Raw genomic sequence first — 27,637 nt, forward strand, 5'->3', positions numbered from 1 at the left:
AGCTCTTTCTTTGATCAGATAAAAGAATAATGTCAAGAAGTTTTTCTAATCCCTGATGATTTCTGTGTTTAGTGGTTTTTAATTTTGTAAAAAGACTAGTCTCCAGGTTTTGACTAACTGTACGTATTAATAGAGAAGATCAAGAACGAGTCCTTTTACTATAAGCAAATATGTAGTACAGGTAGGTAGCACAGGAATATTTTATCATCATTTACGTGAATCACTGTAAGAACTGTGCCTTTAACTGCTTAGTTGAGAATTGTGAACACTATCTTGCCTCTTGACCCACTCAGACTTGACAAACCTTTCAGTTAGCACTGTAATAAGCTTCCCTTTCCCCCCCTCAATTAACAGTTTTCTGGATCGTCACATGAATTAATTCCTACTCTACCCATTCCATTTCCAAACAAGGATATAGAAAATTATAAAAATAAGAAATTCATTCTTTTGCTGTTAAGCAAGGTTAAGTAATGTCTATCTGCTAGAAAGAAGCACTGTTTTCAACCGCCGAAGCTATAGCATAAAATCACTTTTAGGGAAGAACAGCAGCAAAGGCAACACAAATTGTGTGGTGTGTTACTAAGGAAATATCAAATTAGCATAATCAAAAATGGGTTATGGAAAGACTGTTCAAAACAGGGCTTGCAAAAACATGAAGAATACTATATGGAGTCTTCTCCAAATAAGAGAGAGCTGCTAACCACTCTCCTTTTCACAACATTGTCAAAATATACCTCTACCCCAATATAACACGACCCGATATAACACGAATTCGGATATAACGTGGTAAAGCAGCGCTCCAGGGGGCGAGGCTGTGCACTCCGGTGGATCAAAGCAAGTTCAATATAACGCGGTTTCACCTATAACGCGTTAAGATTTTTTGGCTCCCGAGGACAGCGTTATATCGGGGTAGAGGTGTACCACATGGTCTGGCACTATTAGACTTTGGGTAAAATTTTCAAAAGCCTAAAGCGTGGGCTACACCTAAAAATTATATTGCCTTAGCTACATTGCTCAGGGCTGTGAAAAATGTTGCGTCCTGTGCCACATAGTTAGGTTGAACTAACGTCCGTTATGGGGAAGGTTAGGTCAGCGGAAGAATTCTTCCATCATCCTAGCTACTGCCTCTTGGAGAGGTGGATTAACTACAGCGATGGCAAAAGCTGTTTCATCAATGAAGGAAGCATCCACAGCAAGGCGCTATAGCCGCACAGCTGCAGCCCTGTCGCTGTGATACTGTAGTATAAACGTGAGTCCCATTTTCAGAAGTGATATCGGCACTTAGAAGCCTAAGTTTATGTCTGCACTGCGGTCAGAGGTGTGACTGCTGCTCGCAGACATACCAGCCCAGCTTTAATCTGGCTAGCATGCTAAAAATAGGAGCGAAGACTTGGCGGCACAGCTTCGGCATGGGCTGTACAAGGCTGCCTGGGACTGTAGGTGTCTACTCACATTGCTAGTCCACGCCAGGGTCTGTGCCAGCCTGTCTTCACTGCTATATTTAGCCAGACTACCCAGATGAAAGCCAATGTGGGTATGCCTACTCCAGCTGCAATCACATCTCCGACTGCAGAGTAGGCATACCCTAAGTCTTACTGAAAGGAAACGGGTACGTCTATCCTGGAATAAAAGACCCATGACATGGACGTGGCTGGCTCAGGCTCACGGGGCTCGGGCTGTGGGGCTAAAAATTGCTGTGTAGATATTTGGGCTCAGGCTGGAGCCTGGGCTCTGGGACTTTTTCCCTTTGTGGAGTCCCAAGCCCTTAGCCTGAGCCCCGCGAACTCAAACCAGGTGGCCCTGGCCAGCCATGGGCGTTCAATTGCTGTGTAGACATATCCAGTGAGGTGTAGGCTTCTGAGGTCCAGCTACTCAAAGGTGTGTAGGCATCTAGCTCCCATGGGAGTTATGCACCTAAATATCTCTGAAGACCTGGGCCCAAGTGCCTAAATCACTTTTCAAAATGACTCCTTTCTCATTTAGGCCCTTTAAAAAGTTTTACCCAATGTCTCTAAAAATCCCTCCAAACCCTCTTTTTTAGACTGAGATTATTCTATTTAGTCCAGGATTGTAATTAGATTACACAAAAGAGAAATGTATACAACACTGTACCACTGTAGATGTCTCTCTACACAACATTTCAGGCACAGTTCATTGTAGATATGTACACATCTCAGAAATAAATCCAGGTAACTAGCAAACATCTCTAAAACAATCATTTTGCTCAAAATTTATACTAGTATCAGTGAAAGCAAAATGTGACACAGTGTTAATTATTACACCTTCAGTTTTTTGGAAATCACTTTTGATTGCACAACTTCTGACTTTAGCAATAGGAGACAGATTCACAGGGGCTTACATGACCAGAGACATTGCCTGGAAAATTCCATGGTGGTTGTGCATTGGAGTCACGTTTTTCGATTTGTGATAAAAACAATTTAGAACAATGAGACTCATGCTTTAAATATTTTGTTTTTGCTCTTCACAGATGGAGCATATGGAAAATGTGAACTTGCTACCAAGGCAGAAACAGCAAGTACCATCTTTCAAGTTTTCTGATTCCATGGCACATTCTGGAAAAAGATTTGTTATCACAGTAGAAGGAAGCAATGTGTCCTTGACAGATATTTGTTTTAACAAATACTTTAAAATAGACATCCATATCTTTAACCAGGCAAGAAAATAATCCTATTTTGTTTCTTCCAATTTGCAGTATGTACCCAATAAAACACAATTCAGATTCTCATGTGTCTGTATCGCAGAGACATTTGTCTTGTTTTGTTACAGTATAAACAGCTTCAGTGCTGGTAAATATCAAAGTGACATAGCAGAAGCATTGCAAACTAATTGTGAGCTTAGCTCTCCTTTATAGTGAGGTCCCTTTCCACCGCTTTAGTATAAATAAGAATCAAGCCCTGTGATTTTACATTGTAACATTGTAATGACTTCTCCAGATATTTCTTGTGCTACCCAGAAAAGTGCCCTGCACAAACTTTGGGGAGTTATTTTTGTTTTCATTCTGATTCTAGATTTAATAATTATTTATTTTCTACATGGAAAAAAAAATCATTTAAGAGGGCCTGGGACATTTAACATAAAATAAAATTACAATAATAAAGAGCAAACACTATCAGATCTGGCAATTTAAAAAAAATGTCCTGAGATACAGTGAAAAAGAGGTGACTCTAAATTCAACAGCGCAATACCAGTTAATAGTAAAAATGTTATGCACACAGCAAATGTGTTATGTGCACAGCCATTGGGCGGCTATGAAATGTTCTGAACGAGGTACGAGGAGGAAATGAAGAAGTGGAAGCAAAGGAGCTGGTTTCTGGTAGGTTCCCAGGGGTGTAGTTATTAAAATTGGGTCATCTTGCACTGCTTGGTTATGATGATCATGTAATTTTAGGACAATTGTCCAAAAACAAAGTTGGTACTTTTACATTAAAGAAAATGGTTATAAACAGCCATGGAATAAATAGTCATGATTCCAGCAGCCGGGGAGTTTGTGAAAAAACAAATCTTGATAATTGCAGGTAAGATCCATAGAAATTGAAGTGAACAGAAGGTGTTTCACTAGAGTGCAGCCGGTATTTCCTGGAAGCAATTCCTATCTTCTCCTTTCCATGTGCAAGCAAGGTGTCTCTCCACCCTCACTTTACATGATGTTGCAGAAGAGCAATTATTGGGTTTTGATTTTTAGCCTTTATAAGACTGAAAATTCATGTGATTACACCAGATTGTGTATCTTATTGACTAGCTTCTGCTGCCTCTCTTGAAAATGCCAATATTCTTACAGAGAAAAGTTCCCTTATGGTTCAATTCTGCAGGATACTGAATGCCATGTGTTGAAGTCAGTGAGAGTTTAGAGCACTCAGTTGCATCCAGCTCTGGTCTGTTATCAGCACCACTACAGCTCCGAAGGTGCCTGTTGTACAATGTGCTATAGCAAGATGCAAAGCTTCAGCCATATTGGATCTTCTGCAGAATAATGGGCTGATGTATGCTATGATTTGGGTTTGTTTGTGATAGCGAAACTAGTCCGTGATTCAAGAAGGGTGCTCAGGCACGCACTTCATGGCTAAGCATGTGCTTGAGTGAATTCCTGAATACGGATCAACGTCAGCACATTCTTAAGTGCTTTCCCGCATCAAGGCACTGCATCTAAAACACTGACCTCCACTGATAAGTTCAGGTGGCAATCTACATTGCTTATTACCAAATAATGCATTTAATAAAGTAATAACTCCTGTTATTAATTTCACCTCATTAGACACGGTGACTTTGTAGTCACCTAACTTCAAAACAAAACATCTTCTGGCAGCACTACGTTTTCTAAATAATATTATAATTGATCTTTAATAAGTCATTTATTTTACTACAACATGTTAATAAAAATGAACTACTGTATGTGCTATATCTGACAGTTATTCCACAATGTATCTTTTCATTATCTGGGGGTATATTTAACCGTCGATATCTGTCCTCTAAGCTCTAACAGCCAAGATTTCAAATAATAGTTATCTCAGGGTATCCAAATGCCAGCTGGGCACATAGCTCTGTCTGTATTATGAAACCATCTGTGGAGTTTTAATAACTATTGTGTGAGCTATCTATAGACTTGGCTTCATTGCAACGGTGAGTACACTTGAGTTATTCCACTAGTCTAGACTAGCCTCTCAAGTGAGACCAACCACACTGCGAAACAACACTCCAGCTACCCAGAGTGATGGGATTAGCAGCACAGTGACTGGATTAGCAGTTGATGAGTTGTTGTCACTTAAGCTATTGCATCTCCACTGCATAATTAGCTCAAGGGTGTCAAGCGGCTTCTCTGCTCTGGGCCAGAACTAGCGAGATTAAAGCTAGTTTGGATATGTTTACATGAGCTGCAATCACACACGGTGACTGTAGTATCGACAAACCACTCAGGCTTCACCCCCTTCCCTCATTCTCCACCCCCCAGACAGGCTAGCTAGCTCGAATATAGAGCACCCCTTAATTTGAGCTAGAGATTCTGTGTGGGGGTGGGAGTCAGGTTAGGGGCAAAACTCAAGTTATACCTCGAGTTAACATTGCAATGAACACAAGCGCTGTTACATAGAGGTCATTCTCAATAGTTAGAGAGTTCTCTGCCACACAAAGGTGCAGATACATCTAATGCTTCTGTTAAATATCTGCTGGGCCGTTTGTGGGAGAAAGAACTGTTCAGATATTAAAGCAGTTACTTTGAGAAAAAGTACATGAGAAACATGGTGGCTCCACTAAAATAAGCCAGAGACTTCTTACCTGCACAAATATCGGGGGGGATTTGGAAGGTCTTTGACCATGTAACACTCTCCCCCATTGACACAGAAGGCTTTCTGCTTTATGTCACATTTTGTGAGATGACTTGTCCCAGTAGTCGATGTAGAAGTGGCTGGAAGAGAAAAAACACAATTCAGGATGGTTTGGTTCTTTCCTGAACAGTCTTTGGATTTGAATACAATTTAGGCATGTGTGTGGAAGAGATATGGGGTAGGGAAGAATTGGTGATCCTTGTGAGTTATCTGCTTGTGGCTTCCTAGAATTAATCTGAGTCATGGAAAACAATAGTTAGCCGAGGCAGTATTGTGCTGACCAATTTAAGGAGCACAAAGAGGGTTACAATCCTTAGACACGCTCCATGCACACAAACTGGGAGAGTGTAAAATTCCATACTGCAATCCATCAAGCACCTGTAAATTCTATCAGAGCTCAAGGACATTTAATTAAAAGGACTGTGTAATTTACATGTGAAATTACTTCAATTGCATTAAGCCTATTGTGATAAGATCTTCGGAGCAAGGACTGTCAGTCACTATATCTTTGTGAGGCCCTCAATTAGTTGTCCTCTAAGTGCTACCACAATATACATGTTAAATAATAAATATTAATAATCCTACATAATGTGATATTATGACATTCCGGGATACAATCCAAACCAGTTTTTCTGCACTCTCCTACCCTCTCCAAGACAGTCCAGATAGATTAGGTCCGTTGCCCCTCTAAGAGGCTCAATATACAACAGTTTGCCACCCTAAATGGAGTTACCCACATAGTTCACAACACTGGTTGAAGAATAAAACAAGTTTATTTACCTACAAGGAGAAATGTTTCCATGAGTACAAGTATAAGGCATTAAAGTCAGAAACGGTTACAATAGAAATAAAGAGAAACTAGAGTGAGTTCAAGGTGAAGTCCTTTACCACAGGTTCCCATAGCATTGGTGACCAAAGTCCCAGGTCAGGCCCAGTTCCCAAAGTCTACGAGCTGTTTAGACTTTGGGATTTCTAAGGTTTATCGTATTCATTTGTTTATATTTTGTAATTTTGTTTTAAAGTTAACTGATCCGAAACCATTCAGCTGTGCACATAGCTTGCTCATTTGTATAAACCTGAGTTCCTAATGCTGTTTTCCAGGGCCTCCCTCGCTCCTTCCTTCTATTTGTTTGCACCCACTTGTTACATCTTGGGTCCTGATCCTGATTGGGACCCCGAGGTGCTAATGAAATGTGAACAATTAATAATAATAAATCCTGATAACAATCCATTCCTTTCCCCTTGCCCCTCACTTAGACTCAGTTAAATGAAGGCCATATCAAGCCTAGGTAAGTAGGTCATGTTTTAAAAGCCTTGGCTAACACGTTTTAACAGGATGTTTCACTTACTGTAGAGAGTGCGTCATGTCAGCTGGTTGTGGTCAACCCGATGGGGGTTGGCATGGCTGTAGTAGTCCAAAGACTCTGTCAAGTGTAAGGTTATGTCTGCGTTGCACAGCCTACATCAGCATAGCCCCCTAGTATCGATGCAGCACATGCCAACGGGAGTTTTTCTGCTAACGTAGGAACACCAGCTCCCCAAATGACATTGGCTATACTGACAGAAACATTCACATCCCTGACTGAAATTAGGGATGTAAATACTGTTTAAAAAGTTAACTGTTTAAATGATTAAAAGCATTTTGTTTAAATGGTTAACGGATTAAGCGGCTGGGCCCGCTCCGGCCAGGTGGCGCTGCTCTGGACGCTTTGGCCGGGGGCCATGGCTGGGCCCGCTCCGGCTGGTGCGGGGCCGCTGAGGTTAATGGTTAAGGCGGTTAACCGGTAAGACTGATGCTTACTGGTTCACCGGTTAACATTTTACATCCCTAACTGAAATAGCTACACTGGTATAAGTTTTAAGTGTAGACTAAGGGCACGTCTTCACTACCCACCGGATCGGCGGGTAGCGATCAATCTATTGGGGATCGACTTATCGCGTCTAGCGAAGACACGATAAAATCGATCCCCGATGGCTCTGCCGTCGACTCCGGAAATCCACCGCGGCAAGAGGCGGAAGCGGAGTCGACGGCGGCGCAGCAGCGGTCAACTCGCTGCCGTCCTCACAGACAGGTAAGTCGACCTAAAATAGGCAACTTCAGCTACACTATTCACGTAGCTGAAGTTGCGTATCTTAGGTCGACCCCCCCGTAGTGTAGACCTAGCCCAAGCTTACGTTGAAGTGAATGTGGCTCTCGGTAGGTGATACATACATGCTGATGGGACTGGAAAGTGTAACTTACACTACTAGCTTAGACTCCCTTCTGAATTTAGTTCAACCTATGTAGCTTGAATGCCTATTGCCCTCCTTTTAGCCCCTTTAAAACATTTCTTCCTGAAAGTAAGACCATTGTTCTGAAGACATCCTATGGTTCAAAAATCTAATGCATTAATTTGAAATGAAAAGCAATATTGTCTGCCTGAACTCCTGCCGGCAAAGCTTATTACTACCACGAAGACTAATGGAATGTTTGAAATTGAATTATAAGGGTAGTTGCAGAGAACGAGCCTGTAGCTCTCTAGAATTGCTCCGATCATCCTGATCGGCACTTTTTCTTTAAGCAGCAGCTAGATCAAAATTGGTCATTATGGAGTTTGGAAGTAACCGTTAGTGCCCCGCTGATGTAAAGTGAACTTTGGATGGCTGCAGTGGCTCTGAACAAATTGCGAGAGATGGGAATATGTTGTCATTCTCAGACAAACCCCAGGATAGAAGGGATTTACATAGTTTTGCCAGGAGTTTTTTTTTTCTCCTCTCACTCTTAAGTTTGGCATGGTGTAGCCTATAAATCTTACGCACGTTTTTTTCCGGCCTTTCTGATAGACTAGCACTGCAGTCTCAATCCACCTCTGTCCTCAGTCAGTTAGTTCTGGAGACAGCTTGTCTTTGATGCATAATTTTTGGTGGATAAACCAGTATTAACTCTATCCGCTGCATGTCTATTTTGCAAATTAAATTAAAAAAGCACCAAAGTCGTGGTGTTAGGTTTCCCTTAAACCCACATGGCGGAAGAAATGTTGAGTTCTGGAGCAGGTGGTCCTCAGAGCAGATTTCATTCAATCCGTAACTAGCCCCATAGCTCTTGCCTTCCGTAACTCATAAAGTTCTCAGAGGGGGCCCTGAGGGCCTGAGTTATTTTACAATGTATTGACATGGAACTGCAGCAGAAAGGCATAGCACAGCAGTAGCTAACATATTCCTCTGTTATGTATTTAATTATCTAGCCAAAATTTTTACCCTAATTTCATTTCTATTTTATAAACCCATATTAAATAGGCACTAGTGATATGCAAATCTATTTACATGATCCACTTTTCCTAATTTCCTTAAAGGATAAACCACAAATCATAAAACAATTTATAAACATCAGGCATAAGCAGGCATTTTAAAATACTGGATGTTCCATTTTCTTTTTTCATGACTGCAAGCAACATTTTTTTTACTAAACAACTGGTCGTAGCAGAAATGACACGGAACATTCTCATTAACGCAAATATTCGCAAGGCAACGAAAGGCAATGAATCTCTTCCCTTCTCAGGGAACTATTCGAGCACAATCAGAAGACTAGAGAGGTATCCTAGGTACTAGCTTTCTCAAAATCATAGAAGTTTTAGACACATTTAATAACTGTTCTCTAAAAAATGCTTCACACTCCACCCCAAAACCTCAAGGAAGCCCAATCTTTTAATTTAGCTTTAGCACAATTTCACATCAGACAGTCATTGCAAAGTCATGGCAATTTTTTGCTTACCTGGGAGATCTCTAACCTTTCTGTGTCTTGAAACATGGAAATGCATGCTAGTTTGGATTCTCTCTCCCCGCTTTTTCCAAAATGGAACTCTACAGTAAATAATAATGTTGCTAGAGTTTTAGGACACATGGATCTTTTATAAGTGTCTATGATTCAATCTGCTACCACCGACAGAGTTCTCAGAAGGCTCCGTGTTCTCATTGCTAGTGAACATCTGTGCAATCTATGCACAATAGAAGCCTGTGCCTATTTTAATCCAGTTTCTGCAGACATCGGTGTAACATCAGAGGACACACTCTCAGCCAACCAAGGTGACAGGTAAGATGTCAATGCTCAAGTGAAGAGAATATAAAGTGCCAGCCTCAGTGCACAGAAAGGATCATCATTCTTTCTGAAGGCAGCTTATAGGTCATGAATAAGATTAGTTGCTGAATTGTAAGTAGACAGCCTTGTCTCCTTTTGTGAAGAAGACATGAGAGAAAACGCTCAGTATATCATACGTTTCTGTGACTAAACACCACTATCAACCGCAGCCTAGCTCTAACTCACTCCAGCGAGAGAGACAGGGACAGAGATGAAAAAAGCGACAACTCAGAGACGACATATTCTGAAACGATGACACCACATATCCCTAAATGCAATCAGCCTTACTGTCCCCACATTCTCCCAACTGGAGTTCAATCACCCTATTCTCTGCACAACCCAACTCCCTACTGACCTGAAAATAAGCAACTGAAAGATCTGCAGAGTGGATTCATTTCCCGTATGGCCTTGGACAAGTCACTTCATCCTTGTATGTCTCAGATTAACCATCTGAAGGCTCATCCTGCTAAGTAATGAGCATCCTCAACTCCCATTGACTTCTTTGCTTGGCACCTCCCAAGAGTGATCCCCATCAAACAGCGTTAATAATATTTAATTATCTGCCCAACTCCAAGACATGCTGTTAAGATTCCTTCGTATTTATATAAATCCTCTGAAGAGGTATTTGCAGATAGCTGCTAATGGGTAAAGTTCCCAATACAAACACTAAACAAACAGAAGCACCGCTGGGTAGATTTTCCACTGAAGTCAACAGAAGCTCTTCCATTGACTTCAATGGGAACAGAGTTAGGCCGATACCAACTGCTTCCAAACTCTGTCATTTTGGAACACACAGGAGAATTTTAGATTGACCTCTGGGCAAGAAAAAAACGAGAAAAATGTCTGGTGTATTATGAATAGGCATTTTAGGTCAAAAGATCAGATTCATCAGTATATTCTGGCTGCTTTGCATCACTCTGGTGCCGGGTTTGCAGCTGGTTTGCATCACCGGCATGGCATAAAGCAGCCAGAGCACACTTATGAATTTGGCCTGTTCTAGTCAAGGGCAAAACTGAAGCACATATAGAAGCAACTTTTCAAATGAGCAATTTCAAATCTCATAATATACATGCACAAATCAGTATTGTGTGCACACGTTTGTGAGAAAATCTGTAACATAATATACAAGGATCCCTACAACGGGTAGAATAAACACCACTGCAGGCCAAAATATAAAACAAATCAAACAGAGGAAGACACAAAGAATCACAAAATAACAAGTTTCACCAAATGCGTTTGTCATCATAGTTTGAAGCCGCAGACTTTTGGAAAGAGAAAATGGGTAGAGTTATCATCTTACATTTATCCAGAACCTTTTATTCGGATGGCTCCCAAAGCATTTTACAAACTGAACCAATAGAAAGGCCATAACCTTCACCCATCAGTGAAATGCAGCCACCTCTGAGGTGAAAGGTGACCACTGTTTGTAATAGTACACTGCAAATCTACATATTATTTTAGCACAGGAAGCAAAGTCTAAATTACCCAATTAAAACCGCAGGGAAAATTTTAGGTTGGCAGCGTGCAATTATGTATGGTGAGTTGGAATCTGGCCATAACACAGGGGTCAACGCTCCTACCCTTGTGAAGAATGCCATAGGATCTTTAGGGCTAGATTTTGCCACCTCGTGCATGTTGAATAGTATCTTTCCAGGTGGTTATTTATAAAATAAGGTGCTACTCAATGTGAGGTAGGGTGGCAGAAAGTGGCCCTGAATGGCCAGGTTGTCCATTTTGTCAGAAGGTTGACAACTCCAATAGCATGACTCCATGTTGGGGCATCAATTCCGACTGACTCAGAAGTGCTTGCCACCTACTGTACCATCATAGCATAGACAATGTCTATCCAAAATGTGAGAGGGGGGAGGTTGTCTCAGCTTTTTGTGACATACCTGCAAAGCCACAGACATAGCACAAACGTTTCTTGTGTGCAACATCAGTACAATGTGAGGTAGCACCTCACAACTGAAAATCAGGTGTGTGTCATGCCTTTCACTTCTCCAACAAGTATGTCACATGCATGCTGTCACTCTGTCTGGAGTGGTTCATGACCATGAGTGCCTACCTCAGGGCAGACTGTCAAAAATGGGGCAGATACCCCAAACTAGGGGTATGTTCTATAATTAGAGTTCACCAACCTAGTAACAAATGTGAACTCCTGGATCCCTGTAACAGTCTTACCATGGAGTTTCCCTTGTCCTCTGCAGTCTGGACTTAGTGATAAATGGTCACTTACACCAAAAATCACAAAATATTCAGGTTGCTGCCAGTCCCAAGAGATCAGTCACCTCTCCCAGGTCAATTTGTACCTTAGATCTCACACCAAAGACAACACTGATATCCCAGCCTACAGTAAACTAATTAAGGATTTATTAACTAGGAAAAAGAAATCGAGAGAGTTATTAACAGATTCAGTCTACGGTTCCGAAAGATGATGGAGATGTAGCAATCTGTCAGGACTGAATGTCATTTAGGGCTAACCCAGCCCGACCCTGGGGATCTTTGCTGTTTGCTTCTTAGCTCCAGCCCTTCTAAAAATCCAGACAACAAAGAGAAAAAAAATCTTCGTGCCAACTATTTTTGTTTCCCTCTTCCAGCATTCCAACTAATGGGACGAGTCCTTCTGCATGTGGTTCTGCATGGGTGGATGGGGCAGTCAACAAAGCTTTTGTCCTACAATGGCCCGCTTAATTTTGATAGCCCTCCTAGATGGGTGGGGGAGCCTCTCTTCCCATCTGAGTTCACAAGTTCAGAGCAGGCATTTTTGCAGTTTTAAAACAAACTTATATTTTGCCTTGTAGCATGGGATGCAGACATTGCAAGTAAGATTAAAGCACGTAGCAACTTAGAAGCATTTTATAGAGTCTAAACACTAAACACATCCTCGCCAGTCTAACACCTGTCTTGAACAATATTAACAGACAGGTGAGCTGCTCTGGTTTCCAGCTATGAATTTGTCAGGCCTCAGCTGATGCCTACAGCCTTGGCCAGAGCTGGCATCTGTTTGACCAGTGTCACACATGCAGTCTGCACTCCTCTCTTTCAGCTGCCAAGCTGCCAGCAAGACTAAGCATCACTTAGAGCAGGGGTGTCCAACCTGAGCCTGAGAAGGAGCCAGAATTTACCAATGTACATTGCCAAAGAGCCACAGTAATACGTCAGCAGCCTCCCATCAGCTCCTTCCACTCCCAGCACCTCCCGCTCACCGGCAGCCCTGCTGATCAGCACCTCCCCATCCCTCCCTGCACCTCCCGGTCACCTGTTTCGTGGCGCGCAGGAGGCTCTGGAGGGGCTGGGGCAGGAGCGAGGGCACGGCAGGCTCGGGGAGGGGGCGGGAAGGGGTGGAGTGGGGGCAGGGCCTGTGGCAGAGCCAGGGGTTGAGCAGTGAGCACCCCCCGGCACATTGGAAAGTTGGCGCCTGTAGCTCCAGCCCCGGAGTCGGTGCTGTACAAGGAGCCGCAGATTAACTTCTGAAGAGCTGCATGTGGCTCCGGAGCCACAGGTCGGCCACCCCTGCCTTAGAGAGACAAGGTGGGGGAAGTAATATCTTTTACTGGACCAACTTCTGCTGGTGAAAGGGACAAGCTTTCGAGCTCACACTGTGGTCCTCTTCAGAGGTTCTAGCTGAAGAGTTACAAGATCTTTGGCTTTTGTTGCTGAATGGCACATTTCGAGAACACGCTGTCTGAGCTAATCCATAGGAAATAACCTTTTAAAATATATATATATATATTTAGCCTTAATCTTCAAGGAGGACTATTATATTAGTCACAGTCTGGATGATAGTCTGTGGAAATTCACAGATGAACTTTGAAGGAGCCAGTTCTGCCTTTAGAAGCCAGAATCAAGTACCGTAACAGTCAGGGAAGGATTCTAGAGCTCTCTTACTGTGGCACTATCTCTTTGAAGATCAGGGCCAGCTAAAAGGAAACAGGAAATTACTGGGTCTGGGAGATAGAAACTTCAGGAAAGCTTGAGAGAATGTAAACTGTTGTTGAACCAACGCAGTTTGTCCCGCTTGCCGCCATGACACAGAGTCAGAAGCAATTTCCCTTCAAGAGTGCAAACCGAGAAAAGAAAAGCAGAAAACTAAAGACTAAGTCTTCAGTTCCTTGTGCCAGGTCGCTTCCTCCCTGATAGGCCAACAGACTGACCCAGTTGGCAGCAGCACTCCGGCAGGATCTGCACAGCATCTCAGCTCACCGCGGAGGGCTGAGAGGAGACGTATGCACCAGGCAGCATGACCAGGAACATTTTTGTTTTGTTTACTTTTGAGATAGGGAGGGAAATTTAGAGGCTGTTTTTAAGGAAGTCTGATTAGTCTTTCATATGAAAACACGAGATGAGACGTGAGCCCCGACTGCGCATAACACAGGGGAAATTAGAAACTTGGGGAAATCTGAGATTAGGCGAGATGAGCAGAGAGAGACCTGGCTTGCAATTGGATTTCAGACAAGGAACTCTTTACAAAGCTGCAAATGAGGTCAGCTTTCACTTCAGGGAAATCGGGAGAGGCTAAACAATGCAGCAAGAGACGGCACATTCACTGGTAATGGGGGGTTTAAATGCCCCCAATCCAATCGGAGGACAGAAGAACAGAAAAATAGACGGTCATGTTGGGTACATTGTACAGATAGAAAAAATGCACAAGGTGTGGTGGCCAAAAGGTCATGTGTCGAGGAAAGCAGGCTCTGAAAACATGCCTGGCAAACCAACAGTTGAATAGGTAAGTGCCTGTGTCAAACATCGGAGAAAACGTCAGCACTTGGAGGATGGGACTGACAAGGAGGCAAATGCGACTGCTATTATAGAAGGGACATTCCAAAAGCTGACTTCCACCCCGAGCTGGAGAATACACGTTATCCTGAACAATTTGTTCACGTTATCCTGAACAAAACTGAGTTTGTGGCTCATCACAGCCCATTCATTTAAAGCCTGTGCAGGCAGGAGGCCAATGCAAATGATTTACTCATCTGAAAATTCGTGATATAAATGTGCAAAGAATCCTGGAAGTCTGCATTGTGTTCAATGAGAATGGTCTCTTATACAGAGGGCCTTATTCTCATTTACATTAGGTCCCTTTGCCCAGCTCTGGCAGGGCAAAGGCATTTTAAAGTGGGCGTGAATGTAATTTATACTGTCTTTGAGACCTCTTCACCATGCCTACAGGGGTCCTTGTGTAAATGAAAACCAGGCCCCGAGAACCTATGAAAATAGATGTAAAAGAAGGAGCGAAGCCTCATGCTCTGAGGACTGTTCAGAAGGCCTCATTCTTCCTTCTGTAGAAGGGTAAAGCAGAGCAAGTGAGACAAGAAGGAAATCAGATGGCAGATATCTGAGAAACAGTCTTTCTCCATGAACTGGGGGCTGATCACTTAACGCGGGTGAACAGACTGAACTAAACCACAAGACTGTGCACATGTTGTATTGGGAACCTTCAGCTAGAGTCTATGATGTCACTCACACTTACATTGTCTATCCACATCACAAATGGTATCTGCAGACGCTATTGATATGGCCCAGTTATCACTCGAGTTGCTGAGAGATGCTCATGTCAGAAGTACAGTTCTAGAAATAAAGCAGACATACATACCCCTTCTTTTTCTTAGTACAGCTTTTTCAGGTGTATGGCAGATCGATACCTAGTGGGAAATGAATCAGATACACTACATAGCCTAATGCACCATAGATGCGGGCAGGAAACCTTGAAGGCAAATGCCAGGAACTTTCCTGGCATACTTAAGTGCTTACATTTTTAGTCCTGTTCAACACACTTGCATAATACTGGCCAGCCTCTACGAAAAGGAAAGGATCCCTTGTGAATGCCCTAGGCACTGCATATATAGCTCGGTGTAACACGCAGACACGTTTCAGCTGCCCCAAACAGAAGACAAGCCTGGAAGCGTGGGGGGAAGGTTTCTAATCACAAAAAGAGACAGATAATATGAAATAGGATAACGGAGCTAGTTCAGGAAATGGAGCCCAAAGTGCGGCCACAGTGGGCCCGTGAGTCATGGGGATCCCTGCCCCAGCAGGGCCGGGTGGAGATGATGAGAGGGAGGCGACTGCACATGGAGTGAGAGCTCTATAGCAACTAGACCCTGAACACTCTGGAGAAACAAGATGGCTCACTTTCATTACAGTCCCGGCAGGCTACATTTTAGGTTTCTCCTTTTACACAGGAATTCAGTTTTCACTGTTCCCAGAACTCTCTCCACAGAACCACACCCAGATCTCCCTTGGCTGCCAATAAGATTGTCAGTAAGAGGCAACTGGAGTGATGTTTTTGTAATTAGGGCACTTGCCTATTAGGAAGTGGGCTGATGCCCCTAGAGCACCAGGAGCCCTATTTCATACAGGCCAATGAACAGACATCAGAGGCACACACTGCTACCGAGGTCTCTACAAAGCTGACCTGGATTTGAACCAGCCAACTAGACATGAAAAGGGTCTAGCCTCGCTCTTTATCAAGCCGCGGTGCCTACCACAATGGTGCCCTGATCCTGATTCGACTCTCTGGGTATGATCGTAATATAACCAATATCATCGTTATCATTTCTATCCCACAAATGTAGTGTACAGTAAATAAATGCACACAATGATTTTAATTCCAAAAGCATTAATAAACACCTGTTCTAGTTTGGTTTCTGCAAGAACAATTCCCCCAAAGGGGAAACACTAACACACATAGGTCCCAATCCTGCAGCTAGGTCTGCAGAGGCAAACCCTTGCACGTGCTGACTGCTAAGGTCTGCTTGCCTGGATCCGATTGCAGGACTGGTGCCGTAATAGTTCAGTGAGCCAGCAAGTATGTAAGTGCACATACTGGAGTTCTTATTCTTGGTTAGAGGCTCTTTTTCCTCTCAGCTCTATGGTTTTGTCTTCCTACGTGAAATGTTTTGCTATTTGTGTGTCTCACCTGTTTTAAACAACACCTTCAATTATAAAATACCCCTACGCTTAACCATTGTGGCTTGAGTTAAACTGAAATAAGGTAGTGAAGTGCTTCATAAACATGCAGTCTAGGTCAATATTACTGCTCAGTCTGCCAACCTTTTACTGCTCCTGCATGTTATTGTAGCAAGTGCTATATTATAAGTTCAATAAAGTAATGCTTTAGTCTTGATTTATATGCTGGTGATATCTATCTATTTGCTTATCAGATGGACTAATGAAATACTTCCATCCCATAGAGATGTGTTGATTCAAAGTCTGCTTTTCTTCCCCTTTTAGCTGTAGAATCTTTCTTATTAGTCTCAGGTGTGCACTCAAATTCTGTAGATAAACAGAAATATACTAACTCTACTAATTTCTATTGGTCTACTCCTAATTTCAGTTTAATCTTTTAACTCTTTAAGATTAATGCATTCTGCTAATGGCGATAGAGACAATGTGTCTTTGAATGCTAGGTAGTAAAGTCCATTCACCAACTTCCTAAAATGACACGCAAGCTTTTCATTATAAAGGACCTGTCAGCTAAATCCAACCTGATAATTGTAACGTCCCCTTCTCCTCTCACTCCTCCATTGCCAGGGCCCCAATACAGCAAACCACTTCAGCATGTGCTTAACTTTAAGCATGATCCTAAGTTCATCCTTCCCCAAGAAAGCACATATTTAACTTTCCATTCTTAAGTCCCCTTGATTTCGGTGAGCCTTCAGTATGTCCTTAAGAGCTTTAATGAAGAAGAATGGATTTAGGCACATGTTTAAGTTGCATTGCTGACTTGGGGCCTAAGTCAGGGTCCCAGGTTAAATCTGCTTGCGTGAGTGACCAATGTCCAGTCCTCCCCTACACATTCTATAATGTCCAATCTCTAGTGCTCCTCAGTATGAATCAAAGGATATGTCTACACTGCATCTGAGAGCAAGCCTCCCCACCCAGGGAGCTCGCAGGGCTCGCAGTTGTGTTGCTCTGATGTTGTGACTCAGTTGGCGCTCAGGCTCTTAAGCCACGGGACATGCTTAAAGTTAAGCATTTGCTGAAGTGCTTTATGTCCTGGGGCCCAAGCAATGGAGGAGTGAGAGGAAAAGGGGTTTACAGTTAGCAGATTGGATTTAGCTGAAATGTCCCAAATCTGCCTTCTGTTCAAGGTTCAGTACAAGGTGAAATATTCTCTAACTCTGTCGGGAAATATATTAGAACTGAAAATAAAATAAAAAAAAAAAAACACTTCCGAAAGTTAGTCAGTGTATCGAGGGTACAAAGGTTTTCTAAAATAAAGACAATTACTCATTCTCCCTCTCCACCCCTCCCTCTGCTAACACGGGTGCAAAGGAGCAGAGCCCTATGGATGCTTGGACATGGAAGGGGATATGCCAATGCTGAGGCATTATGGCTTTTCTCATCCCTCAGACAACTCCAGTGCCCCTCTGTGGTGCACAGCAAAGTCTGGCTCTAGCCCATGAGGTTTCTATGTAAATCACAAACCAGTGTAGAATGATCCCCCAGATCCCTAGTGGAATTTACTGCACAAAGAATTTCATCCGGAAAGCAAAAAAGATGACTCGCAAGCTGTCAGGTGTCTCCTAGACAACTATGATAAGACAGCGGCACTTGGAAAGGTCTCCTAAAGACGGTCGTGCGAGGATTGTTGCTAGAGACAGCTTCCTTCTTAATGCATTGAGAAGTCTGAATTTATTCGCCAATTTACTTTGATATTCATGTTCTCACTGACATTCTTCAGAACATTTTTATGAAGCACATTGCAATTTAAAACAAGTCTTTGAGAAATAACCCACAGAAAAGAAGAGCTATTAATTGCCTGACAGTTGTATCCCAATTCTTCATGCCAGCCATGCACTGTTCCCCATGGAAAAGGTTATTAGACTCTGACAAACAGATCATTGCACCTAACAAAGCTTTGGATCTGGCATGTGGTTTCTGCTAGGGGAGCCACTCTCCGGCCTTGCCTGAGAGCTGCTCACACAGACACAGAGAGACAATCTTTTGTGGGTGGGTACACTTGGAAAATTCCACTCCAATACTCCATCTACGCAGTCCTTTGATATGCCTCTTCTGAAAAAGAGAGACAAGGTGGGTGAGGTAATATCTTTTATTGGACCAACTTCTGTTGCTGAGAGAGACAAGCTTTCGAGCTTATACAGAGCTCTTCTTCAGGTCAGCTGTTCTTCTGAAAAATGCAGACTTTCATTTCCATTTTCCTTCTGAGAACTTATCACAGCAGAAGAGAGTAGCGGAGAATGACATTATTAGGTGTTTTGCTTTTAGCCAAATCTTAGAGCTCTTGTAAGCAAGGTTTTTTAATAGAGAACTGTCAAGGCACTTGAAACTGCCATCAAGCAACGTGCTTTATATATCAGGAAGACTTTTCTTTTTCCCCGCCCCCTTAATTTCCAGCCCAATGGTATAATACCATTTAAAAATGAATGTGTGTGTGAAATGATACAAATCAAATGTGCTCCTGCCAGTAAAAAGGTGACTTCAGAGCAATTTTTTACACAAAGCAACACATTCCTTCCCACTTTTCCCTTTTTACTTGACTACTTTCAGAGATAACGCCTGCTGATTTTAAACCAGATAAGTTGAAAATATAATAGCCAGCAATTCTCAAGGGCTGTTCAGACATTTGTACCCTCAAAGATTTTTTGTTCCATAAGGGTAAGAGGAATCAACTTTAACAAGTGGCAGTAGAATTTGCTAGTGTTTAATACACGTTTTTCATTTTATTTAGATGTATATTTCTGATGCCTGATCTACACCCCAGACTTCTGCCAGCAGAGCTACGTCAGTCAGCGATGTGAAAAGATGTGATCTCTGAACAACATAGCTGGTCGAAGTCCCTAGTTTAGGGAATTTTACACTATATAGCTTGTTTTGGTCATGGTTAGTGGTTTTACTAAACAGGTATAAAGTGCAGTTTTGCTGCGTTCACACTAGGAGCTCTCTGACGATACAGTATACTGGTATTCCGATGGCAATAAAGTGCTCCTAGTGTAGACATGGCCTTTCGGTGAGAAGGTGATAGAGAATGATTGCTCAGCTTAGTTCAGTACTGCAGAGTCTTTATTTAGGGCCCATGGAAGCCAATGACAAAACTCCAATGTAAATGGGATTTGGCCCTTACTACGTAAATGTCGGTACCTATTGTCAATTTCGATTTTCTAAAGACAAAGCGTGGAGTATTTCTGGTAATGGGGAAGGAGAGAATTTAATAGTCCTTGTCCTCCAAGTAGGCTCTCTCACTCACGTGCTATTTCCTCACTGAAAATGATATTATTAATGCAGCCCAATCGTAATTTTTATTTCATAAGCACCTGCAGCAAAGTGTATTAGAGCAAACCAATTCAACATACACATTGTTGTGCCTGACGTTTCCGAAATGTGTGTGTGTAGTTAGAAAGTACCATGAAGGCACCACAATACTAGTCTTTCCTTGACTCTAAAAAAGTGATCTAATTTCTAGCAATAAAAAAATACAACCCTGTACAAAAATCAAATGTGCTCAGACTCAATGGCACATTTCACCCAGTAGATAATTTCTAAAGTCTCGTTATAAACCTGTCAAAAAGCGGATTTATAATGAAATGCTGACAGGCTCCTAACTATAGCTGTGCTAATGGATCCACTGTAATAAACATGTCTCTATCCATAAATCCACCTCCCTCGTACATAAATCACTAATAAATAAAATCAGCTAAAATTCAGCTATATAATCTTGCTAATCGAGAGACTGTAGCTATCCCTGTGAATGTTTCCTTTCTGGCCCATATTAAGAGAGGATTCTTGGGAACCAGCCACAGTGGTCCAAAGGGAGAGGATACTGCAGAGAAAATGAGTATGAATGAGAAGAGCTGGGAGGGAGTCCAATAGGGGGACTGATGGTTAAAGAAGCAGTCACTGTGACTTTTAACACCCAGCCCACATTCAAGGATCCCTTACAATTAAAGCACTGTAGTCCCGTGGAGGACTGTTCCAAAACATGCCCTCTCACAACAGCCACACTGTGGGGCTCGGGAAGTTACTTTAAAATACTGCACTCATATTTCTACAAGGGGTGCACAGCAACTGAGCCGCCACAGGAGCCCCTGAGCTAGTTTATGCCAATTCAGTCAAAACTTCTTCGGCAGCCCTATGGAGCATACGTCAGAGCAGGAGCGAAGCCACCATATCCACAGATGCAGTACGTGCTCCTTCCCGCAGCCATACCCTGGCAGCAGGCATGGAAGGGGGGGTTTAGCTCCAAGCAGGAAAGATGAATTCGAACCTCAAAAAGAAACACAGACACGCTATGCAGAACACGCCTACTGTTATCTATTGGCTAATGGTGTAATGGAGGAGACAAAATGGAAGTTTTATCCTCCTCCCGTGTTGTGGGTTGCAAGACCTACGGACTGATTCCTGATCTCCTGGAGCCAAGAACTCCTGAAAGGGTGACACTGGATGCTATAATTGGCTCACTATGAACCAAACCCACCTGTTGGTGTCCTGTGGTTTAAATTTTACTCTCGCATCAGGGTGCCTAATGAATCTGTCTCGCAGTTTGTGGTAAATCTATGCCAGCTGACAGCCCAGCGTGAATTTGGAAATGGTTGGGAGGATATGCTGTGTGACCATCAATAATGGCATCAATAATGAAGCTATGCAGGGACTGATTCTGGCAACACTCCAACAAGGCCATGAATATTTCTGTGGTGCTGGAGATGGCGGCCAGAGGCACCTGCCATCTTTTCTAGATCCCCGCCAAGTAGATCCACAAGTTGAGGGATAGGAAAGGGACGGTCAAGCCACACTAGGAAGATCCAACCTCCAGATCTTCTCATGCTAGAGGGAGAAAGAGTGGGCTACCGATGTGTGGGGGGGAAATCACTTTCACATGGGGAGTGCAGCATAAAGACTCAGAGTGTCATTATTGTAAAAAGAAGGGACATTTGGCTAGGTGCTGCAGAATTAGTATCAGGGAATGCAGGGATACCTGGAAGACAAAGGGGAATAGGATGCACCATGTGGAAGGAGCATCAGCTGGAGACCCTGAACTGTAGAAGGAGGAACCAGATGAGCTGCTCGCTCTCGTGAATCAAATGAAATCTTGTTAGGCCCAATCCTAGTCAAGATACAGCTGAATGGGCAGAATGTGAAAAATGGAGCTTGACATAGAGGAAGCAGCTATGGTGTTGGTGCAAGAGACCTATAAAGATATTGCTGATGCATTCCCCAGCTTGACTTTATCCCCTATCTGAGTTATACTCAAATCCAGCCCTGCGGAGAAAATTCCCATATTGGGGAGGGTGGAAGTCGAGGTGAGGGGGCTTGTCTCCCTCTCTTTGTGGAAGCTGGGGCAGGGCCAAACCTTTTTGGACAGTATTGGCTCTCCATCTTAAAGCAAGATTGGAAAAGACTCCTGGGAGCACTGTATCACATAAGCACAAGATCAATCAATGACCTTTTGAAAAAATATGAGTAAGTATTTAGAGAGGAGCTGGAAGAACTCCAGAATCTCAAGGTGAAAAAAAATGTGTAGATACCATTTCACACCCCTGATTTTGCAAGGCCCACCCTGTTCCTTATGCTCTACAAGCCAGGGTAGAAGAGGAACTCCGACGGTTAGGGACCACAGGGATTATCTAACAAGTGAAATCCTCTGAGCGGGCTGCTCCGGTAGTGCCGGTAGCAAAAGCTGACGGTTCCATAGGTATGTGTGGCGATTACAGACAAACTGCAAACCAGGCTACCACTTGGAGCACTCTCTGATTCCCTGCACAGAAGAGCTTTACAACAAGCGAGTGGGTGGAGTCTTGTTTACCAAGCTAGATATGCCACAGGCTTACCAACAGGTAGTCCTGAAGACTCGCAGGCTGTGATCACTGTCAATACTCATAAGAGACTCTATAAGTATACCTGCTTACTGTTAGGGATTTCCTCTGCTTGAACTATATTTCAAAGAGTCATGGAAGAGTTATTGGTTGGATTGCGCAATGTCAGGGTATACCTAGACAATGTTCTTATGACAGGAGAGACAAAAGTGGACCATCTATGGAACTTAGAACACTCCTTCAAAGGTTAAAGGAAGTGGGGTTGTGACTCAAGTGCTCAAAGTGCGTTTTCATGGCTAAGGAGGTGGTTTATTTAGGACATTGTGTTTCGAGAAAAGAACTGCAACTACTGGAAGAGAAGATTAAAGACATCAAAAAGCTCCAGTTCCAAAAATTGTGAGTGAGCTCAAGGCAGACGTCCAGAGTGGCACTGGGGTAATGATCAGGAGATCACCTTCAAAGAAACCAAAGGGCTTCTGAAGTCAGCCAAACTCCTAGTGCATTTTGACCCCAAGTGTGACCTGTTACTTACTTGCGCTGCTTCACTCTATGGTGCGGGCGCTGTACTTTCACACTGAATGGAATATAGGACTGACAGGCCACTCTGCTATGCCTCACGCTCCTTATCGTCAGCAGAACAATGGTATCCCCAGTTAGATAACGAAAGATTGGATATTGTCTTTGCTGTCAAGAAGTTCCATCAATATCTCTATGGGTGACACTTCACTATAACAACTGACCACAAGCCACTTTTGGGACTTCCGGACGAAGTCAAAGCTATTCCTCCTATGGCCGCCATGCCTGCAATGTTGGGCATTATTGCTAATTGTCTACCAATATCAGCCGATCGATAAGCCGCGAGTGGCTCTGTTCTGCCCCAGGTCTCTCATTTAGTATAGCATGGGTGGCCCAAGTTGACAGTATCTTTGGACACACATCCGTATTTTCACAGGGGTTGTGAACTAAGTCTCCGAAGCAGAGTTCTCCTCCGGGGATCATGAGTTATAATTAGGGTGACCAGAGAGCAAATGTGAAAAATGAGGACAGGGGGTTGGGGGTAACAGGAGCCTCTATAAGAAAAAGACCCAAAAATTGGGACTGTCCCTATAAAATTGGGACATCTGGTCACCCTAGTTATAATACATTCCCAGGCAGGAAGGTTAATCCTGGAGAAACTGCACAGAACACACTCTGGGATGACCCGAATGAAAACTTTAACCATAAGTTATGTCCGGAGGCCAAGTCTAGATAGAGAGATGGAGTAAGTAGTACTGCGCCATGCCACATGCCAACAGTTAAGAAAATTCCTTCCAGTAGCAGACCTATCACCAAGGGAATAGCCAGGAAGGCCTTAGATCAGACAACACATCAACTATGTTGGTCCCTTCCTTGGGTCAATGTTCCTTGTTGTGGTGGATGCACATTCTAAATGGATGGAAGTCATTCCAGTCAGAGTAGCTACCTCATCTATAACAACTGAGGAGCTTTGTTTCTTGTTTAGCACACCGAGGTCTCCGACAATGCTAATGTCTTTACCAGTGAGGAATTCCAGGCCTTCTTGAGGGCTAATGAGATCAAACAGAGAACATCTGCTTCCTACCACCCATCCACACATGGGCTGGTAGAGAGTGCTGTTCAGTCCTTTAAGAATGGACTCAGGAAGGTTACGGAGGGGTCGCTGCAGATCAGACTGTCTTGGTTCTTGTGTAATTATAGAACAACCTCACATGCTACAACAGGGGTATTGCCTGTGGAACTACTGATGAGGCGGCGGATACATACCTGCTGGAGTTTCTTGAAACCTCGTCTGGAGAAACAAGTGCATCAACATCAAGAAAATATGAAACACTATTGTGACCATCAACAGAGCACTTGCTTTGTGTCTCCTGGAGTACTCATTTGGGTTCACAGCTTTGTGGGAATGCCCAAGTGGTTGCCTGGAACAATTATAAAACCTACAGGCCCACTTTCCTATCAGGTTGCTGTAAGAGATTTCCTGGTGAAACAGCACATAGATCATTTACTTGCCCGAGGAAGAGGTGAGGAACCTGAGTCAGGTTCACAGGATTCACTGTCTCCACCTGGCGGTGATGGATCAGCAGATGCTACTGTTCCTGTGACAAAACCAAGTTCAGAGTCTGGGGAGGTAAAGTTTGCTCCTGTTGGAGCAGATAATGGAATGGACCTCTTGAAGGATTCTCAGTCTCTTAGTACTGGGGTGCTTGTGGAGTTATTGCCAGTCCTGTTGATTTTCCTCTCAATGAACTTTGTTGAACTTTGAGGGGAAGGGATATTGTATCCTGGTGGCTTAGGATAGTCCCTAGACATATATTTGGAGTGTGTGTCTATATATAGGAGTTTTGCCTGGTCCTTGGGGGCATTTTGGAAGGTAATAAAGAAGCAGTTGTTGAGAACAGACCTGGTGTGTTGTGCTCCCTACATACCTAAGCGGCTGTTACAAACCCCCACAGGAAGCTGGAGGCGGTATTAGGAGGATCCTCCAATGGATACGATGAAGGAGCGATTAGAGAGATAGAAGGAGCTTACACTTCATCTTAAACCTATTCTCAGTCAATTTAAACCAAAATAAGCCTGTTGTAAACAGAAATAACAGTGTCCACACTGCCCTTTGCATGGCTTAACTAAATCGGTTTAAAATCACACTTTAGATTAAACTGGTGCAACTTGTTCCTGTAGATAAGGCCAATATTTCTGGCTTTCATGGCCAAGAACCATTAATTCAAGTGACAGCAGACCAGTGTCCTTTTAAACTCTCCACTTCCTCCAAAATCTTTATTTCCCTTTAACAAATAAACCAGCATTTACATTATTAAGCCTTTTAATGGGTTGTTTTTCATCTTTCTGGCCACAGGATGATTTCAGAAGGTCTCTCAATCACTGAATCAATCTTAGATGCCACTGGATGTGCCCTGAGGCAAATACTTGCACCAATGAGCATCTTGATGTATCAACACTTCTTGAAGGTGACCTAGCAACTGATTTTCCACCACCCTGTAAAGCTGCCTGTGGAACTCGGCCAAATGATATTTCTAGCCAGATAATATTATTTCCTGAGTTTCAGTTAGTAATTTAATAAAGCCCAAATGACAATCCAAAGGCTGGATGAGAATTGTACATTTTAGCTCAGCTATGCTAGTCCTGGCCTTGGTCCAAATGCTGAATTTGTCTCACATACAGTAATTACTAGATAGATTTTGATCTTTTTCATATTCACTGTAAAGTTGGAAACAAAGATTTCTGAAGATCAACACCAGAAGATGAGAGTTCAAAATAAATCAGGGAAAGGAACGACATCAGTAGTTTTACTTCCAAATATTAGATTAAAACAAACTAGTGGGGGAATTGGCAAAAACGTTTAGATTAAAAATGTTTTTGTGTGTGTTTGGCTTTTTAAAAACATGAGTATTCGCCTAGAATGTGACCTAAAACAACAACAGCAGTATTGCCAAACCCTACAGCTCCAAAACCATGAGTCAGGCCAAAAAATCGTGTGATCAGCTTAAGAATTGCAAGATTTTAAAAAATAATAAATTAGGAGTTCTTTTATTTTGTCTGCTGCTTTTGAGCCCTTAAGATTGACATTTCCCAAGCTTTTCCCCACAACCATGAGGGCTAGCAACTTTCTTTTTCTTTGAAATGAAAGCTGGGATTCCTCTGCAACAACAGGACAGGGCTTTAAGAAAGGCACCGAATATTGCAAGATCAGCAACAAAATTCTGAGAGTTGGCAATGCCGCAACAACGCTGTTACTAGTGCTTGGGAACCAGAACTGAAACTGCTTAGAAGCTGCCGATAAGCTAAAGTGAAAGCAAAGCGCCTATGTGCACTATCCAAATGGAGTGCAATGCAAAAACGGAAACTAACAGCTTAAATGCTGAGAAGGACGTTAGATGAGATCATTTCTTTTAGTCTTAGAAATGTTTGGACCAGACTGTGTCTCTGTGTGGAAACAACAGCCTGAAGTTCCCGAGCTGAATGCCTCTGAATCCTTCTTTCTCAGTCTCCCCTCATCCACAAACGAGAATGGGCGTCTGGCCCACCAAATGTGAGTCTCTCATGCCTCTGCCCCAACTTGCTGAGTCAGAGCTGCCATGTTTTGAGGAGCTCCTTGAGTGACATTCAGTACAGGGCGGGGTTTTGTTATGGGGGATCACTCATTGGGGGAAAACTGGTTTTGTGCTCCCGCTCTGTTGTGCACCCTTCATTTTGGCTCCCCTGTCTCCCACATTATGCCTCCCCCTGCCGATTCGCTCCCCCATTCTCCTCTGTAACGTGCCCACAGTGAGAGACAGGGTCAGCTGCCCCCTCCTTCTCCTCCCTGGCTGCTGGCTCGACCTCACTGCCAGCCAGTGGGAGGGGTGGGGGCTGGGAGTGGTGCAAAGGGAGGAGGAGACAAAGTCTGGCTGCCTATCTCCCCAGAGACCCTGTCCCCAGAAAGCATGGAGGAGGTCACGGGGTGAGTGAGTAGGGCTGAAGATGCCAGGGGCTGCTGGGTGGGTAAATGTGTGTGCGATGGTGGCCGGGAGTATTGCTGGATGCTGGGGCTGCAGGGCGGTGAGGGGGTGCCTTGGGGCTGCAGTAGGCAGACCCGAAGTGCTGGGGCTGGGACTCCATCCCTGCCTTGCAGCATTGCACCCCGGTGGTCACAGCATGGTGCCTGCCAACTGGCCCTCAGTGGCCAGGAGGAGGGATTGTAGAGGATTCCCTGCGGCCGGCCTGCAGCTTGGATTAACACACAGCTTTCCAGTGGGGTTGTAGCGAAGCATGGCTGGGGGCTGCAGGCGTGCCCGCCACATGAGATGCACGAAACTTGGCAACCTTACTGACAGCATGGCTACTTGCCCTGGAATGTCCCTTTAAGGAGGCTCCCCAGTGTGGAGGGAGCTCCACAGGAAAGTGAATACAGGCCTGGCATGACCTTTCCATTCCTTATGTCACTTGGCACTGGTATTGGGGCAGCGGAGGGGAAAGTGTGCCCTTTCCAAGCCCCCTACAGATCCTTCGCCCAATGGAGAGCCCTCCAAGGGAAGAGGGGCCTGGGTCATGGAGTGGGGAGAGGGAGATTGACGTACAGGGGTCTCCTCTGCACAAGAGTCCTAAAGTCCTATGTTATTTTCAGTAATGGAGGTAAGTAAGAATTAAGGGGCAAATTTTTAAATGACCAAAAGGCACATAACCACACTCCTCCCACTGCAGGTCAGTGAGAACTGTGTGTTTCATGCCCACGCGTGCTTTTCAACATTTCCCCCAAACGTATTTGTATTGCATTTAGTGTACCATCAAACTAAGGAACTTAACCCTGCAAACCTTCACTCCCCTGAACAATCCCTTAATCAGCTGTTCCACGGAAATAATCTGTGTAAGGCTTCCTCGTGTGAATCCAGTTTGTA

At 43.6% G+C, this 27,637-nt stretch overlaps 1 protein-coding gene across 7 annotated transcripts in view; it reads right to left on the minus strand.

Moving 5' to 3' along the window:
* The window catches only part of NRG1 (neuregulin 1), a 229,031-nt gene that overhangs the window by 33,984 nt on the left and 167,410 nt on the right, over window positions 1–27,637 (minus strand). For 6 of the 7 annotated variants that reach the window (XM_034774156.1, XM_034774155.1, XM_034774154.1 and 3 more), the window contains one exon: window positions 5,290–5,419. In XM_034774156.1, the coding sequence (XP_034630047.1) occupies window positions 5,290–5,419 (130 nt within the window). Of the gene's footprint in view, window positions 1–5,289; window positions 5,420–27,637 lie in introns of those variants that run through there. The other variant, XM_034774157.1, reaches the window with a different exon arrangement.

The sequence above is a fragment of the Trachemys scripta genome, chromosome 6, assembly GCF_013100865.1.
Source record: "Trachemys scripta elegans isolate TJP31775 chromosome 6, CAS_Tse_1.0, whole genome shotgun sequence".
NCBI classification, from domain to species: Eukaryota; Metazoa; Chordata; order Testudines; family Emydidae; genus Trachemys; species Trachemys scripta.